Source organism: Tamandua tetradactyla, chromosome 11 (assembly GCF_023851605.1).
Source record: "Tamandua tetradactyla isolate mTamTet1 chromosome 11, mTamTet1.pri, whole genome shotgun sequence".
Classification (NCBI taxonomy): domain Eukaryota; kingdom Metazoa; phylum Chordata; class Mammalia; order Pilosa; family Myrmecophagidae; genus Tamandua; species Tamandua tetradactyla.
Window position 1 is genome coordinate 91,735,123 of NC_135337.1, and position 18,007 is coordinate 91,753,129.

At 56.6% G+C, this 18,007-nt stretch overlaps 1 protein-coding gene across 1 annotated transcript in view; it reads left to right on the plus strand.

Annotated features, from left to right (window-relative positions):
* Positions 1–5,873: 5,873 nt before the first annotated feature.
* Positions 5,874–18,007, plus strand: part of COL5A3 (collagen type V alpha 3 chain) — a 34,773-nt gene continuing 22,639 nt past the window's right edge. Inside the window, exons 1-26 of the mRNA XM_077121892.1 lie at positions 5,874–6,072; positions 6,165–6,354; positions 6,434–6,590; positions 7,320–7,424; positions 7,773–7,925; positions 9,546–9,662; positions 9,767–9,913; positions 11,045–11,092; positions 11,172–11,213; positions 11,529–11,591; positions 12,076–12,150; positions 12,246–12,329; positions 12,516–12,572; positions 12,663–12,716; positions 12,914–12,967; positions 14,886–14,939; positions 15,030–15,083; positions 15,236–15,289; positions 15,648–15,692; positions 15,801–15,854; positions 15,992–16,036; positions 16,214–16,267; positions 16,404–16,448; positions 17,404–17,457; positions 17,558–17,602; positions 17,744–17,797. Coding sequence (XP_076978007.1) covers positions 5,943–6,072; positions 6,165–6,354; positions 6,434–6,590; positions 7,320–7,424; positions 7,773–7,925; positions 9,546–9,662; positions 9,767–9,913; positions 11,045–11,092; positions 11,172–11,213; positions 11,529–11,591; positions 12,076–12,150; positions 12,246–12,329; positions 12,516–12,572; positions 12,663–12,716; positions 12,914–12,967; positions 14,886–14,939; positions 15,030–15,083; positions 15,236–15,289; positions 15,648–15,692; positions 15,801–15,854; positions 15,992–16,036; positions 16,214–16,267; positions 16,404–16,448; positions 17,404–17,457; positions 17,558–17,602; positions 17,744–17,797 — 2,034 coding nt within the window. The 5' untranslated portion in view covers positions 5,874–5,942. The remainder of the gene's footprint in view (positions 6,073–6,164; positions 6,355–6,433; positions 6,591–7,319; positions 7,425–7,772; positions 7,926–9,545; positions 9,663–9,766; positions 9,914–11,044; positions 11,093–11,171; positions 11,214–11,528; positions 11,592–12,075; positions 12,151–12,245; positions 12,330–12,515; positions 12,573–12,662; positions 12,717–12,913; positions 12,968–14,885; positions 14,940–15,029; positions 15,084–15,235; positions 15,290–15,647; positions 15,693–15,800; positions 15,855–15,991; positions 16,037–16,213; positions 16,268–16,403; positions 16,449–17,403; positions 17,458–17,557; positions 17,603–17,743; positions 17,798–18,007) is intronic.

The window sequence follows — 18,007 nt, forward strand, 5'->3', positions numbered from 1 at the left end:
GGCGGTCCTCTCCCTGGACACGTGCCCTCTGCTGGGCGGCACCTGACTCTCAAGATGCATCCTCAGCTCCTGTGCACCCCGGTAAGTGCCCTCCACCTGCTTCATGCAGGGCGAAGGCGCCCTGTGAGGTCTCGGTGCAGCGCTGACAGACACAGTCCCTTTCCCCCATCTGCTGTCCTCATAACTGGACGTGATTTTTATTATGCTCATAAATTATTGAGGTCTGGGGAGAGGTTTAGTGAGCGGTGGGGAAGTGAGAGACAGTGTACCTCCTGTCTCTCACTTCAGGGGAGGGAGGGAGGGAGAAAAGGTGTCAGAGGGATTGGTCCCAGGAAAGCCCTTTCAAAGAGAGGATGGGCAAAGAGTTGCCAGAAGACGCCACCATTAGCGCACAGAAAGAACTTCCCAGCAGGGCAGGGCAGGGCAGGGTGGGGACTCTGAAAAGTCTTTTAGTTGGAGAAGACTCAGCCTCAGAAGTTGCTCGGAAGAGAGGAGGGACTGCTTGGGGGAAGATTCCCTCTCCTTTCCCCTGGGGCCCCCCATATCCTTCTCAGAACAGATGGGGCCCCGCCCCCTCCTCTCGAGGGACACAGAGACTCATTGTCTGAAGAGCCAGAGGCTGGGAGGAGGCACTGCCGGGTTCTCTCCTCTTTTCCTTGGTGGTGCGGGCAGCTCAGTGCCCACGGCACGCCCCTTGGGCTCCTCCCTGGGGAAGCGCCTTCAGATTCGGCGTGTCCGTGCCTGTGCTGTTGCACAGACAGCTCTCTCTGACCCCCCTGGGGCCTCTTCACGTGGGGGGGGGAGGGAATTAGCAGGGTGGGGGGCTCTACCTTATCCCAAGAGTAGCCCGGCTCCAATCCGCCATTTCCAGTAACAATGATCTGCTTTGGGAGAGGGCCAACCTCCCCCTGCCATTTGATGGGGGAGGGGCACGTGCCTACAAGGGTTTGGGACTGGGTCTGGGGCAGTCATTTGGGGACTTGAGTGAGAAAAATGAGGGTTGGGGATGGAGCTGGGGGTCTTTATTTGAACCCTGAGAGTTTGGGGTGAAAGTGGGAGCTGTGTTTTGGGATCTGTGATGAAGGTTTGGGGATGGGACCGGGACTTCCAATTCCGGAATGTGAGTGGAGATGAGGGGCTCGAGTTCAGGCTGGGAACCCCATTTTGGGATCTGGGGTGAGGATTTGAGGACCTCCCCCTTTAATTGGGGGCCTGAAAGGAGGGCTTGGGGTGAGGCTGGTACCATCTGCTGTGAGGCCAAGGCAGGTGAATGAGAGTTTGGGGTGAGGCTGAGACCCCATTTGGATTTCTGGGTGAGACAAAAAGGATTGGGTATAAAGTTATAGCCCTTAATTCCAGGGCTTGGATGGAGCCTGCAGCTTTGAATAAGGCTAAGATCTCCTTTCAGGGGACCTGTTAGGGGGAGAAAGTTTGGGGTGAGACCGGGACCCCGAATTCTAGGGCTGGCTGGGAGTGGCTCCGTTGTGGGGTGGGGCAAGAATGGCCCAGCTCCCGGCCGGGGCTCCACCCCCAGCTGACCAATCAGCGCTCAGGACCAACTTTCCCACTCCCACCCCCCCCCCCCAGCTGTCAGCAACCCCCCCCCCCCGGAGCGGGCCCCGCCCGGCCCCGCGCTGGAGCGTAGGGCGAGGCCGGGGCGGGGTCTCGGGCAGTCTCCCGCGGATCGCGAGTGGCGCTGGCGGCCGCGAGCTACTGTACGGAGCCCGTGGAGTCCCTGCGCTCCGCAGCCGCCCGGTCCGCCAGCCCGCGCCGCGCGGGGCTCGCTCCGGAATGGGGGGCCGCCCGGGCCCAGGCCGGCCGCCCGCCGGCCTCTGCCTGCTGCTGGCGGCGCTGCAGCTTCTGCCCCGGACGCAGGCCGGTGAGCCGGGAGGGAGGGGACCGGGCCGGGAGTGCAGGATCCGGCGGGATCCCGAAAGACCGGGTGGAGTCGGGCAAAGGGGCGTGCGCGCTGCGGTGTGCGAGCGCGTGTGGTCGCGGCGCGCGGGGGGGACTCCGGGAGATTTGGGCGTGTGACAGCTGGGGGGAGGGAGTGGAGAGGGGACAGGAAAACGTGTAGCTGTGTTTCACTCGGCAGGTGCGTGGAAATGGAGGCACTTTATAGATAGACGCGTGTGTGTTTGTGTAGCGATGCGTGCGTGGCCATTTGGAGTGAAATCGTGTGCGTGTCTGGATGTGAGAGGTGACGGTGAATAAGGAGGGGGTGTGTGTGTGAGATCCCTGAGAGGGTGAGTGTGAGTTGTGGGTGTGCAGGTGTGACCATCTGTGTGCGACTGATTTGGGGAGTAACTGTGTGTGTGTTGTGGTTGGGACAGTGGTTCTGGGTGACCCTTTGAGGGTTGAGATTGTTGATTTGAGGGTGCTAACTAATTACCTGTCACTCTGAGGGCGACGTGAGTCGGGGCGAGAGTGGGAGGGGGCTGTTCGGGGGTCCAGAGTTCCCTTTGCATTTCCCTACTTGGTTCCAGCCCCCCTCGCCCTCTCCTCTCCTCTGCCCCAAGTTGGCATGCGCCCATCCCTTCCCCCCACCTGGGACCCCTCCCCTCCCCCTCCCCGCGCTCCCCAGAGCCAGAATCAGCACCACGGACAGGGCCCCGGGAGGGCTGCGGTGAGGGGCGAGGCGGGGCGGGGCCCCAGGGCGGGGCGGGGCGGGGCGGGGCGGAGCACGGGCGGGGGCGGGGGCGGGGGTGGGAGCCCGCACCTCCCCACCCCCAGCTGCGCGAGGCCCGGGTGTTTTTCCCGAGGAGTTTCTCAGGGGCCCCCTAGGGGTCCCGGGGGCCGCGGGACCGGTGAGTCAGCGCTGAGGCACGCCCAGCTGCGCGCATCTGGCGGGGCGTCGCGACCCGCCCTGCTGGGCTCGGGGTAGGGGGTCGCCCCAGCGTTGGGCATTCCGGGAGTCCCTCGCCAAGATGAACTCGTCTCCCCAGCACGCACGCACGCACACATGCCCGGTTCTCCTTTTCTCTTGAGGCTAGGGGAGGTGCCTGCCCACATGGGTAATCCTATAATGTCCCATGTCCCATTCCCACGCTCACATATCCACGTGGTGGAGCAATCTCAGGCATCCATTAAGAATTAAAGCCCTCCAGGGACCCTGGTGCCCACGCCCACACAGCCACAGTACGCAGTCATAGATTTGCCATCCTCCTACACTTTCTCTCAACAGGCATCGCCTGGCACACATGCAAACGGTACAACTTCACGACCCAGCGCCCATTGGCTGGCTGGGTCACACAGAACCATTCCCCCATCGCAAGTCTCTGCCGCCCGCAATCACAGATTCACCACACCGCCCGTCCACGACCCCAAGCCCACTGCCTGGGGCCCCAGTTCACACGTCACATGACTGCGCTTTCCAACAGACCCACCTAATATCACCAGCATGGATCAGATACTTCCATGCATTGACATGTTAACACATCACAGGCTCAGCTGTTCCCTGGTTCGTTCGGAGTCACACACTTTAGTGCAATCTTGCTCACACCATGACACGTGTACACCTGCGCCCATGCTTTCCCACATACCTGGGGGAATCCCAGCCAGGTCCCAGCCTAATCACTGTTTACCTTCCTTCACATCCCGGAACCCACCCCATTCTCCCTGGGGGTCCAGGCCAGACCAGGGAAGAGTCTGTGGGGGAAGCAGCCTGGGTCCCTGGCAGCCCCCCACCCCCCCGGCCCTGCAGGCAGGACTCAATGCCTCTTGTGTGTCTTCTTGTCACGCAGCCAGCTGTGCAAAGAAAGGGCGGTCAGTTTCTGAAAGGTCATTACAGAAGGGGCACAAGATTGAAGCAGGAGGCATTTGGGTTAGATGCTGGGTAGGACTTTTTAAAGTCCTTTAGATGCACAGAGGCTGGGGCCTGGGTGAGTGGAGGAGAGCCTGGGAGAGCCATGTGGGGTGGGGGGCATGAGTCTCACCCTCCACTGGGCCTCAGCCTGCAGCGCAGCTGGGATGATTGTTCCACGAGGGGAGTGACCCTTGTGGTTAGCAGGGCCTGAGAGTCCAGATCTCAGTCCCGGGGGGCTGTAACCCAAATACTCTCAATGACAGTCGGACCACAGAACAGGCCAATAGACAACGGGGACTTGAGGGTGGGGGCTAGAGAAAGAGACAGACAGGGAGAGCAATCTACAGACACCCAAAGAGAGAGAGAGAGAGAGAGAGAGAGAGAGAGGGAGGGAGAGGGAGACAGGGAAAGAAATCCATACGTAGATATCTATATCTGAATCTATTTATCTATCTATCTTTCTTTCTATCTATCTATCTATCTAGAGGGGAGAACCTAAGAGATAGAGATAGAGAGACTGAGAGGGAAAGAGAACAAGAAAGAGAGAAAGAAGAAGAGAGAGAGATTGATTTAGAGTTGGACACAGAAAGACTTGGAAAGACTGATGCAGAAAGTGGGACAGAGAAAGGGTGGGGAGGGGGAGAAGAGAGAGAAGGAGCAGAGGGAGAGTTGGAGACAAAAGAGGAGCTGAGGCTGAAACAGGGCTCTGTGAATCTGGAGAATGAGGGTCCTGACCCAGAAGGAGCTGGGATGGTGGGGGGAGTCCCTCATCCAAGCCCCTAGCTCTCCCAAGTCTGGCCCCCTACCCCAGCTCCCAGTGGTGATGTCAGCAGAGCCACCCCCGGGAGGTGAGGTCACAAGCAGATTCTGCAGAATTTGGCTCCTGCCAAGAGGCTGGGTCAGGGGGTCAGCAGGGCAGGCGATGGGGGGAAAGGGCAGGAGATCGGGTAGGGGATTTGGGCCCTGGGAAAGCCCCCGCCCACTCCTGCCCAAGCCATGTGGTTCCACTTAGCTCTGGCCTGGCTGCCTGGGGCTGGGCTGGTGGGATGGCCTAGATTAGAATCTGGTGGGGTCAGATGAGTCTCACGCCTTTTCTTTTGCTGAGATGAGAAGGAGAGAGGGTCAGAGGCAGGGGGTCAGGGGGTATCAGAGAGAGATGTGGTTGGAAGGAGGAGGTCAGAGAGGGCCATCACATGGACAGGTCACAGGGTAATCAGACATAGGAGATTGGGAGAGGCAGAGGGTGGAGGTCAGAGGAGGCAACCAGAGAGGGGACAGAAGAAGGAGGTCAAAGGGGAAGTTGGAGGGAGGAGTTTGGGATCAAACAGGGAAAGGAGGTCAGAGGGGATGGCAAGAGGGGTGACTGGAAGGTGAAGTCAGTGGGCGTGGTCAGAGGGAGAAGGTCAGTGGGGAAAATCAGAGGGAGGAAATCCAAGGTGGCAGGGGTCAAAGGGAAGAGTTCAGAGGTCATGGTGGCCAAAGCAGAAGGCTCTGATGGAGGTCAGCTTGAAGTTCTGGAGCAAGGAATCAAGGGAAGTGGTAGCCAGGGTGGTTCGAGGGAGACGCTCCCAGCTGATGGTCAGAGGGAGGAGGTCAGAGGGCAGAAGTCACAGGTAGAATTTCAGATGGAGGAGGTCAGAGTGATGGTAGATGGAGGGCGGAGACCCTCGGGGGCACATGGGGGCTGGAGATGACAACGAGGACCCCCTCCTCTCCGTGTGGGTTGCCCCCTGGCATGGAGGTTCCAGGCTCGGGAAGCAACCCCAGAGAGCGTGTGCGGGGGAGTGGGAGAAGAGGACCGTCCAGCTCTGGGGCTCCGGCCAGGAAGCTTTGATTCATCCCAGAACTAGGTCAGCTTTTTTTCTCACCAAAAAGCAAGGGAAGGAGAAGTAGAAGTCAACAGACGGATGGGCCTGGAACAGCTGTTGGGTGGGTGAGGGGGGGTAGCTGCTGGCCCTGGGCCGGCTCCTTTTCTCTGGACCACAAAGACAGGGGTGGGGGGATGGGGGGCAGTGCTGAACCCCCCAAACTTGAGCCACTGACATGGAGTCCTGGGCTTGCTCCAACTGCCTCCCCCCGGCTCCCCACCCTGCTTCTCTGGGCAGCAGAGCCTGTGGATGTGCTGAAGGCGCTCGGCATGCGGGGGGGCCAGGCAGGGCTCCCCGAGGGGCCTGGCTTCTGCCCCCAGAGGGCCCCGCAGGGTGACCGGGCATTCCGGATGGGCAAGGCCAGCACGCTCGGTGTCCCCACGTCGGAGCTCTTTCCAGGTGAGTCAGGGCGGGAGGGCCCCGGGGGTTATTCTGGGACGGGGGGCAGTGCCAGGTCATCTGAGCTGCCCCCTTTCCCTCTGGCCACCCAGATGGACATTTCCCTGAGAACTTCTCTGTGCTGATCACTGTGCGGGGCCAGCCAGCCGGCCGCTCTGTCCTCCTATCTGTTTACGACGAGAAGGGTGAGCGGCAGCTGGGGTTGACCCTGGGACCAGCTCTGGGCCTCCTAGGTGAGCCTTTTAGCCCCCTCCCCCAGCAGGTCAACTTCACAGATGGCAGGTGAGTGTCGGGAGGGTGGGGGGGTCCAAGAAGGGGTGGGGTGAGAAGCACCCCCCACTGAGGCTGTCCCCCCCCGCAGGTGGCACCGTGTGGCGGTCAGCGTGGAAGGTGGGATGGCGACCCTGGTGGCTGACTGTGACCCCCAGCCCCCCGTGTCGGGCCAGGGGCCTCGGCTCATCAGCACAGCTGGACTGACCGTGCTGGGGACCCAGGATCTTGGAGAGGAGACTTTTGAGGTATGGGTTCAGCGATAGGGGAAACTGAGGCAGAGGACCGGGTTGGGGGAGGGAGTGTTTCCCGCAGCCCGATTCAGAAGAGAAGAGACTGGGAAAGGGAGATGTCCAACCTCAACCTTGTCCCAGGAAGCCCCGGGAAGGGAACCCCAGGATGTGAGCCTCATTGCAGTTACAGCTGTGAGGCCGTGGGGCCACAAAACGTGGCCTGTCGTGGGAGGATAAGATTGTGACGTGTGACGGTGAAACAGGGGAATTTGCCTGTCAATGCAGAGGATGGGCTTGGGGTTGCGTGCTTGTAATGCATACTGTCGTTGCGTTATTGTGTGCCGGCAAAGCGTGTGCCGCTGTGGTTGTGTGCTGGGTGGGTTCGGAGCGGGTGAGTGTGCTGTGTCACCTCCACGAGGCCGGCGAGCGTGTCTACCCTGCGTCTCTCCTCATCCCCAATACCTAGAAGTTTCCTTGGTGCCGTGTGCCTGAGAGTGAAGGAGCGAACGTGTCTCTGGTGTGACAGATGTTGTGGGGTGTCGCTTGTGAGGGTGACTTTGCATGACCCAATGCTCTTTCCTTCTATCAGTTCCAGAGGTAGAGAGATTGCCTTGCCCCCTTCTTACACTCCCGCTGCTCTGTGTGGGGAAACGCCGAGCCGCCGTTCCAGGAGGCAGGCAGCGTTGCACCCAGGAAAGGGGGCTTGGAGTCAGCCTGTTCTCCTCTTCCCCGCCCTGCCTCCAGGGAGATATTCAGGAGCTGCTGATATCCCCAGACCCTCAGGCTGCCTTCCAGGCCTGTGAGCTGTTCCTTCCTGGCTGTGATGACCCGGAGCCCCCAACCGTGGGGGTGAGTGAGGGGCTGCACCCCTCTTGACCCGAAGTTGCTGGCTGAGTGCTTCCTGGCCCCAGGTTTTAGGAATGAGTGAAGTCTGACCCCTAAATGAGGACTAAGTGACCTCAAACAGACCCCAGGCATTCGTGGCCCTTGACCTCACGTCACACAACTGAGTGGCCCTGGCCCTCAGGTCACACGGTTGACCTTGATACTTGGTCTCAGGACCTCAAAGCACAGGACCAGTGGACTCCTGTGCACCCCCCCTCCAGCATGGTCCCAGGTAACCTGAGTGCTGGGACTGTCCCAGAGAGGATGGGATGCTGCGCAGGGGCTCTGGATCTGATGGGACCCTCTTTCTAGGCACCCCAGGGTGAGCCAGAAACCCCTTCCCCTCGACGGAAGGGAAAGGGGAAGGGGAAGAAAAAAGGACGAGGTCGTAAGGGAAAGGGCCGAAAGAAGAAGAATAAGGAAACTGTGACCCCAGGTCCACCTCTTGACCTCCTGGAGAACCAGGTAAGGGATGTGACTTTTCACCTCTGCTTTTGTATCACCTGACTTCTCATCTCTGGTCCTCACTAATCACTGACCCCTCGTCCACGGTCCCTGCCTCTATTCCCCAGTCCCTGACTTCAGGCTTCTCTTGACTTGCTGTCGACTATGTGGGGGCTGGTCCTTTCTCATGGGCTCCCCCATCTCTGCCCACCTCATCTCCAGCACTGGGGGGGCTGGAGGAAGGGGAAAAACACCTAGATGAGTGCTGGATTGTTAGGGGATTCTGAATGGGGTCACTCTTTAGGGGGATCATTTACTGGGGTGAATGATGAGTGATTACTGTGTCGTCATTTGGGGCTCACTGTTTGGGGTCATTGATGTGATTACTGTGTCGTTCATTGGGGAAGCCATTGATTGGGGGAAACTGTTTGGCCTCCTTGATAGGTATAGCTGTAGGGGGTTATTGATTAGGTCAATGTTTGTGGAGTTACTAGGTTGGGTCACTGTTGGAGGTCAATGGTAACATCAACATTGCTGATGTTACTGGAGTCTCTGGTTTAGGGTTAATGGTTGGGAGTCATTGATGGGGTTTATTATTTGGGAGAATCCTTGGTTAGGGGTCACTGGTGGGGAATCACTGGCTAGAGGCACTAATAGCATCACGTGTAGCCATCATTGACTAGAGTCACCACTTGGAAAAATGACTTGTATAGAGGCAGGGATGGGGTCATTCATTTGCGAGTCCCTGGTGGGTTTTTAGTTGGGAAGTCACTAATGGGTCATTGGTTGGGAAAACACGGTTGGGGAGTATTAGTTGGAGGTCGATTGTTGGGTGTTAATGTAGGGTATCATTGATTGGGGGGGGTCACTGGATGGTGAGTAATTGGTTGGAGATCTTTAATTGGGAGGTCACCGGTGAGTCACTGGTTGTAGGAATAATTGGGTGGTGATCATTGAAGTGGATTATTAGTTGGTGGTGTCACTCTTTTGGGGTCCTTGGTGGGGGTCATTGATTAGGGTTCTGGTTGAGGGAGGGTCACTGGTTGCATTACCTCTGCTCTCAGCGTCAGTGGAGGTAAAGAGGTTATCACTTCAGGCCCAGGGCGTGGACACCAGGAGACACCTACCCCTCTCCAGCCCATTCCTCAACACTAGCCCCTCACCTGGGCTCCCACTGCCCTCTTCTCCTGCCTTGACCCAGTGTCTCTGCAGCTGTCCAGACCAGGAGGAGCTTTCCATTTCCTCTCTGGCTGTGGCCTGGCTGGCTGATCACTGAGCTCTGCCTTGTGAGAGGTCATGTGGGATAGGCTTCTGGGAGTCTGGCCCTGAGTGCTGGACCTTGACCCTGACCACGGGGCTCTGGAACGAGTCCCACTCTGCTTCCCAGGCCTCTGGGATCTGGCCCAGCCCTGCTTTTCCTCCATCACAGTGGTTCTCCTGATGACTGCCTTGTCCAGCCAGCACACCTCTGCCTCCACTGGCCGTTCTCTACCCTACACCCCTCTGATGTTCCTTGGGAATCCTTTTCTGTCCTCTGTCTCAAACTGGGGCAGGGCCTGCCTCCTCTTTTACCTCCCTTTTATCTTGGTTGGCCTGACTTCTGGACTTCAGCCTTGATACTCCCTCTGTTCCCTGCTCCAGACTGCTGCTTACATTCCCAAGACAGAGGTGCCAACCCCAACTCTGCCTCCGACCTCCAACTCCTCTTCGGTCATCACCACCACCGTTATCATTGACCACAGTGTCCCCGTCCTAGAGGTCAGTGGGAAGTGGGTGGGGCTCGACAGGGGATAGCCAGGAGATGTGTGCTGGAGAATGAGGAGGACAGGAGCAAACTGGTCTGTTCTAAATGTCCTCCTCAGGAAAACGTGGGCCCTGGCAGTGGAACTGAGCTGGATTTATTGGAGAATGATACAGCCAAGGAGGACGGGAAAGGAGGTGACCCCGCCATGGGCCCCATCTTCCGGGCAGCAGAGCATCCATCAAGGACTCAGTTTCAGATCTTTCCTGTGAGTCTGGATGGTTGGGTTTGGCACAATGGAAGGGAGCCACATTCTCTCTTGCCTTCTGCTTATCTTGCCTAGACCGTCTCCCACCACCCCAGTAGAGCTGGAAAATATGTATGAACCCCTATAGTGTGATAGGCACTGTGCTACTGCATGACTGTGTGTGTAGGGTGATGAGTCTGGCTCTCAGTCTAAGCGTGATGGAAAATCACTTGTGATGGAATGTGATCTGATGTGGAGCCTTAGAAGCTCCGTCTGGCTGCTGAGTGGCATGTGGACCGTAGGGGGAGCCAGAGGGTCAGCAGGGAAGCCTGTAGTCTAGGAGAGAGAAGGCTCTGTGAAGGAGGGTGATGGCTTTGGGGATGGAGAGAGGTGGGCAGAGGTGGGCCATGCTTCATTTTGGACTTGTTGTCAGCGGTGTAGACAGATACAAGGATAAGTGGGTAGACGCATAATGGGAGCTTGATTAAGATGGGAAGCCTGAAAGAGGGGCAGATGGAGAGTGTCCTGGATCCCACTTTGGATATGCCAAATGGAGATGTCAAGTGGGCAGTTGGCTAGGAGATTCTGGAGTTCAGGAGACATGGTCTAGGCTGGAGATAAAGACCTGGGACTCATCAGAAGACCAATGGTGTCCTTAGCCATGAGATTGGGTGATACTCCCTAGGAAAATAATGCAGAGAAAAAGCCCAGGTTCTAGCCTTCCTGTTGGACAAGGGAGAAGGGAATTAATCCTTACTAACCTACCCTGAGTGCTCACTCTGGGCCAAGCATCATTTCAACTCATCCATCTTCATGTGGGATAAATGTCATTGTCATTCACCTACTGACTTTACAGGTGAGGTCAGAAGAGTGGAGTGAGGAAGTTGCCAAACGTTACTCAGCTATTGAGTGACAGATTTACAATTAGGACCCAGAGGCCATGCTCTACAGTTCACGCCCTTCACCTTGACAAGCCATTGCTAGATTGATGCTTGAGGCTGAGAAGATGAATACATATCAGTTGAATAAAGAATGGCTGGGGCAGCTCTGAGGATGGCTCCTGATGGGGGCCGGGGAGGGGGGTTGGGAAGACCAGTGTAAAATCAGGCAGCTGGGCTCACATCTCTTTTGTCTCCATTCATTTTGCCCCAGGGTGCTGGACAGAAGGGAGAAAAGGGAGAACCCGCAGTGATTGAAGCGGTGAGGGTACCTGGGGCTGGAAGGGGGGTGGTAAGAGGTCTGGGCTAGAATGGGGGGTCACACTCATCTCTCCTTTCAGGGACAACAGTTTGAGGGACCTCCAGGAGCTCCAGGACTCCGAGTGAGTCATGTCTGCATTTTTGTCTTCCTGTCTTCCCTTTCCTTGCTTGTGCCCCTGGGATGGGAAGTTGGGGTGTGTGCTGACCAACCATTAGGAGGTCATTGGATGTTTGAGACTCAACGATGGAGTCAAGTTAGGGTTAGGGTGTAAGTTGGGGGTTGACGTGAGTTGGTATGGTATTTGGAGGTCAGGGATGGTTCAATAGCGGGGTAGAGACTGAGGAGTTAACATGGGGTCAGGGTCTGTGCAGGGTTGGATGCCAGCCTGGATCAAAGCTTGTACTTTCATGGCCTCTTCTTTCTCTGCCACCAACAGGGGACGGTTGGCCCCTCAGGCCCTCCTGGCCCCCCAGGATTCCCTGGTGACCCTGGAGTACCGGTAAGAGACTCCCCCTGGGGTGTCTCCATCTGGGGAGTGAGGTTTCAGGTTGTGGAACTGAGGTTGGGAGCAGGCACGTCTGAGGGGCTGGCCACACCGCTTGGACTGGAGCTGATTTCTTCCACTGCTCTCCTTCCCCATCTGCAAATTCCCTCTGGATCCTCTTCTGTCCTGGGGAATCTATTCCCTGCTTTTCTCTTTCTGTCTGTCTCTGCCTCTGAGGGTCTTTCATTTCTGTCTTGTCCCCTATGTCTTTGTGTCTGTCTCTTTATTTCTGTCTCTCCATCCGTGTCTGTATGTTTCATTCTCTGCCACTTTTTATGACTCTCTCTCATTCCATCTCTCTGTCTTGCTGTCACCATCTCTCTGTCCCTTCCTCTCCCTGTGCCCTCTTTCCACCTCTCCACCTCCATCCTTCTATCTCTTTCCTCCTCTCCCTCCTCCATCTCTCTGTCTCCTCCTTGCCTCTCTCTTCCTCTCCCAGGGACCTGCTGGCCTCCCAGGGATCCCTGGCATTGACGGGGTCCGAGGCTTGCCGGGCACGGTGATCATGATGCCGGTAAGAAGGAGCTAGGGTGGCACAGCCTGCAGGTTGGGTCCCCACCCAGGAGTGGGCTCTCCTTGGGGATCCCCTCACCGTGACTTGCTCCCCAGTTCCAGTTTGCAAGCAGCTCCCTCAAAGGACCCCCAGTCTCCTTCCAGCAGGCCCAGGCTCAGGCAGTACTGCAACATGCTCAGGTGAGTGGGGGGATAATCGGGGGGACTAACCGGGGACTGAGAGGACAGCTGGGGGCATGAAAGGGAGGGCAGGGTCACAAAGGGCTGGCCAGGAAACAGGGTGATGTTTGTCTTGCGAGATGCCTTTGTGGGGGCTTTGGAGGTCTGCTGGGAGACTTGAACCTCTGTCCACCTTTGTCCCTCCAGCTCTCCATGAAAGGCCCGCCTGGCCCCGTGGGGCTCACAGGACGTCCGGGCCCTGTGGTGAGTAGGGAGGCTGCACGAAGGGGGAGGGTGCATCAGTGGAGAGGGGCCACCTGCCTCTATCTTCATTCCCCATCTCTTTCCTCTAAGGGCCTCCCAGGGTATCCAGGTCTGAAAGGAGAGGCGGGAGAAATGGGGCAACAGGTGAGATTGGTGGGCGTGGAAACAGGATCGGATTGGAGGGGTTTCTCCCCTGGGGCCATGGATAAGGTGCTGCTTGGGGAGGATGCTAAAGGGGGGGGGGAATACCCTTGTGTTTTTTGCTCTTTCTATGGAATGGTTTTAGATAAATCCTTCGTCCTCATTATTCTCCTTCCTTCTTCCTTTTCTCACTCTTATAGGGTCCTCGAGGCCGTCAGGGCCCGCCTGGGCCCCCTGGCAGAGAGGGCAAGATGGTGAGTGACCCCTAGAATCCCAGATCACCCTTATCTATCCCTCAACACCCAACATGAGCTCCGTGCCCCGGGGTCTCCCGTGTCATTGGTGGAATGAGAGCACTGAAGACGGAGTGGCAGCCCCAGTCTTTGAGTTGATGACACAGGGCTCTAGTCAGGTCCAAACGTCATGGAGAACCTGCCAGAGGGGGTGGTGCTTGCACTGAGACCTGAAGTACAAGCAGGTGACTAGGAGAGAGAAGAGGTTTCCAAGTGGAAGGAGCAGCATGAGCAGGGGCTGGGGCCGGGGGAGGTGACAAGTGAGACAATTGCAGATATAATTATAAGTACAATGAGGAACGACTGCAGGGTGATTGGCAGAGGCTGAAGATGGCAGTTCTTAAATGTTGGTGACTTGGATTGGATTATTAGAGCCAGAACACTGGGGATCAAGAATATTGGTGAAATAAGCCAAGCATAAAAGGACAAATATGGTATGATCTCACTTATATGAAAGACGCAGAATGTGTGCATTCATGGAGTCAGAAGTTAGACTGCAGGTTACCAGGGGCTGTGGGGGGTGGGGGGGTTAATATTTAATTGGTTGGAGTTTCTGCCTGGCGTGATGGGGAGTTTTGGCAGTGGAGGGTGATGAGGGTGGCACACTGTAAGTATGAGTAACACTGCTGAGTTGTATATTTGAAAGCGATTAAAATGGGAAATTTTAGGTTCTATATATGTTACCAGAATTTAAAAGCAGACATAGTACTGTATAATACAGAGAGTGAAATTTAATGCAAACTACGGTCTACACTAAGTATAATCATAGTAATGTTGATCCATCAATTGTAACAGAGGTACCACACTGTTCTGGTTTGCTAGCTGCTGGAATACAATATGCCAGAAATGGAATGGATTTTAAAAAGGGGAATTTAATGAGTAGCTAGTTTACAGTTCTAAGACCGAGAAAATGTCCCAATTGCAAGTCTGTAGAAATGTCCAATCTAAGGCATCCAAGGAAAGATGTTGGTTCCAGAAGGCCAATGAAGTTCAGGGTTTCTCTCTCTAGTGAGAAGGCTCATGGTGAACACGGTCAGGGTTCCTCTCTCATCTGGTAGGGCACATGGTGAGCACAGCGTCATCTGCTAGCTTCTTCTCCTGGCTTCCTGTTTCATGAAGCTCCCTGGGAGGCGTTTTCCTTCTTCATCTCCAAAGGTCGCTGGCTGGTGGGCTCTCTGCTTCTCGTGGCTATGTCATTCTCTGCTCTGTCTGAATCTCTTATTCTCCAAAATGTTTCCTCTTTTATAGGACTCCAGAAACTAATCAAGACCCACCCAAAAGGGTAGAGACATGTCGTCGCCTAATCCAGCTTAACAGCCACTCTTGATTACATCCAGCTCCAGGGAGATGATCTGATGACAGTTTCAAACATACAGGATTGAATAGGGATTATTCTGCCTTTACGAAATGGGATTTAGATGAAAACATGGCTTTTCTAGGGGACATACATCCTTTCAAAGCAGCACACACACCAATGCAAAATGCTGCAAGGAGGGAGCACTGCGTTTGTAGGGGTCGGTATATGGTAACTCTGCACCATTTGCATGATTTATCCGTATTGCTCTAGAAAAATAGAAAAGAAAATACAGGGACAAACGAATAATGGATGCATTTGAGATATATTCGGGAGGTTAAATTGGTGCACAAAGCAGCCCTGGCCCTGCTGTGAGGAAGCTGCTCCATTCCTGTTAGGAGGTATTGCGAGGATGCGGATTGTAATGCCACTGAGTCCCCAGTCTTGGGGAGGGACACAAGGGAGGTTGATTCTTCTGTTTTGGCATTTGAGGTGTGAGGATTGAATGTTTGAGGAAGACAGGGTTCTTGGCTTTGTGGGCTCCAGGAGGTTGATTCCTGGTCCCTGGGTTCACCTCTCCCGTAGGGCCACTCCGGAGCAGATGGCGCTCGGGGACTCCCTGGGGACACGGGACCCAAGGTAGGTCATGGGGCCCCGGCCGGGGACGTGGGGTTGTCTGGATGGGGGATGTGGGGGAGGCCAGGGCTCAGCTGGCGTCTCTTTGAGCAGGGTGAGCGGGGCTTTGACGGCCTGCCCGGGCTGCCTGGTGAGAAGGGCCAAAGGGTGAGTGTGGGAGCCCCTCCCCTCCCTGCCCCGCGGTCACTGGGTCTGTGTCATCGCTGTTCCTGCCTGGGCACCTCTCCTGGGCGCGAGGGAGGCGGCTGCTCTCCACCCGCTAATTTCTACTCTGAGCTCCCCTCTGTTCCCCATTCCAGGGCGACTTTGGCCATGTGGGGCAGCCTGGGCCCTCAGGAGAGGACGGCGAGAAGGTGGGTTCTGGAGAGAGTTAGGGGATGGTTTGGAGATGAGGAAACCGGAATGAGGGTCAGAGAGGAGTAGAGGGGTCGGGGGTGGAGCGCAGAGCGTGTCTGGAATAGGGGTGAAGGTCTGTCCTGCAGGGCCAGGAGACCCCAAAGGGGCCCAGAAATCCAGTTTGAGGGCTCAGGGCTCTCCGTGAATTAGAGGCAAGACTGGAGGTGATGGGCCCGAATTGGGGTTGGGGACCCGAATGACATCACTTGTGCTCAGTGTCCTGGACCCGACCTCGCGTTTGGACTCTGAGATGAGGGAAGACGGTTCTCTGAGGGCTGTACCTCCCCCTCTCCATCTGATAATGCTTTCCTGCAGGGAGCAGCGGGGCCCCCGGGGCCCACAGGCCAAGCTGGCGAGGCGGTGAGTATCAGGGACACCTGGAACCCAACGTGGGAGGAAGCCAAGACGCTTAGGGTCCCGAACAGGGCCCAGATCGGAGGCGGGTGTAATATCCCCACTTCCTTGCAGGGCCCCCGAGGACTGATTGGCCCCAGGGGCTCCCCCGGCCCCCCAGGACGCCCGGTGAGCATATGCCTGCCTTGTCCTCTGCATGTCCATTTCTGTGGCCTGGATTCTCTGCCCTCTCACTTCTCCATCTGCACCCAGACTCCGGCCGCTGCTTGTCTCTCCATCCTGACTCACTCTCTCTCTCCCCTCAGGGTGTAGTTGGAATTGACGGTGCTCCCGGGCCCAAAGGAAATGTGGTATGTATCCTACCTCTGACCCTTGACTCCTTCTGACCCCATGACCCTTCTCTGATCCCTCTGCTTCCCCGTGCCTGCCCGTGTCCCATCCACTCCCAATTCACCCCATTTCGGCTTTACTGACCTCTCAGTTCCATGATCCTGTCCAGCTTCACTGAACCCCCACTTTCTCCCCAGGGTCCTCCAGGAGAGCCAGGCCCTCCAGGGCAGCAGGGAAATCCTGGGTCCCAGGTTTGTAGTCTTTCCCAGAAAGGAGAGGGGCGGGGGGGGGGGGGGGGTCAGGCCTCAGGCCATCTCTGACCTCCTCCGCCTTGGGGCTCTCTGTCCCCTTTCATGCCTTCCCTGACTCTCTCTTTTATACCTCCAGGGACTCCCTGGTCCCCAGGGACTCATTGGCATTCCTGGGGAGAAGGTGAGTGACAGGACAACAAGCATCTCTGCATCTCTGTCCTTTCAGCTCTGTCTCTGGGAAGAGCTTTCCACTGGGGGTCCTTTCTGCTCACCCTGAGGCTTCTGATAAACTGTGACAGTCACTAAACTAGCACAGAGTTACAAAGTCTCATTGTTGGGGAAGAGGTGGTTGCAAGCAACAGAAAGGAACCAAGGCTTTTGCACATAAGGAGATATCTGTCAGGATACAGGGAATCCCACAGAAGCCTGTCATGGAAAGTAGTACCTGGGCCTGTGGGACAGGAAAGCCCTTTCTTCGGGTCCCGAGGGCGCCATCTTTGTTTCTCTGCTCTTCTGTCTCCATTGCCCCTAGCAGACATTTCTCTCTGCACCAATCTTACATTGTTCTCACCCCAGCTTCTCTTTTTGCATGATCCTGGATTGCCTTTTGACCATTTCAGACCCCAGCTCCCCATGACCTCGTAGTTTCTTTGACTAGATCCATCTGATTCTGGTTTCTGTATTTCTTACTTCAAAATCCCAGGCGAGAATCTGCCTGGCTTAGCCGGGCCGGGTGCCCGCCTCTTGACCTATGGCTTGTTTGCAAGACAAAGTGGGGGAGGTGTTCAGTCGTGCAGCTTCCGTTGAAGCTGGGGTAGAAGACGCTTCTAAAGGAAGGAGTGTGGCTAGGAAACCCCCTATCCCAACATCCCTCTCATCCTGTTTTAAATCCCTTCTCTCAACCTTCTCAGAGGCAGAGAATTTCTGAGGCTCAGAGAGGGGAGGGGGCTTGACCGAGGTCACACAGCAAATCTGGGCTGAGCTGGGCACCAGTATCCCAGCTAGTGGGATCTTCCTGTTCTCTAACCTTGAGGGAGCTGCATGTCTGAGTAGGGCTGCTCCTGGTGGCGTTCTGGGGCCCTGAGACCCTCTGTGCCACCCCCCACTCCACACGCATACTGCTCATCTCTTTTCAGGGCCCACTTGGAAACCCAGGAATTCCAGGCCTCGTAGGAGCGGATGGTCCTCCGGTGAGAACTGGGCATGGGGGTCAGGAAAAGGAGAAGGGATGGCATGGGGATTTGGATGACAACTCTTGGTCCATGACAACTTAGAATGTTTCTTCCCCAGGGTCACCCAGGCCATGAGGGCCCCATGGGAGAGAAAGGGGCCCAGGTGAGTGAGGAACCCAAGGAGCATCCGGGGTGGCGATGAGAGTGAGGCAGCAGGGCCGGGGGTAATAAGGGGAGAGCCGCGAGGGGCACCTAGAACCTGGAGGGTAGGAGACCACAGGCGCTGACCTCTTCTCCATCTCAGGGTCCACCAGGGTCAGCTGGGCCTTCGGGCTATCCTGGACCTCGCGGAGTGAAGGTAGGTGATCTGTGACATCCTCAGGTGGTGGAGGTGGGATTCATCAGCACGGACTTTGGAAACAAGCTCCGTCAGACACTTCTGGGTGTGTTGAGAGAGGACTCAGTCGGCCGGGAAAAGGGTAGCTGGAATGTGTCTTGGGTCTGAGCTACAATATGCAGAGTTAGGTGTATTACTTTGGAGCTCAGCAGCCAGAGGTCCGCATTGCAA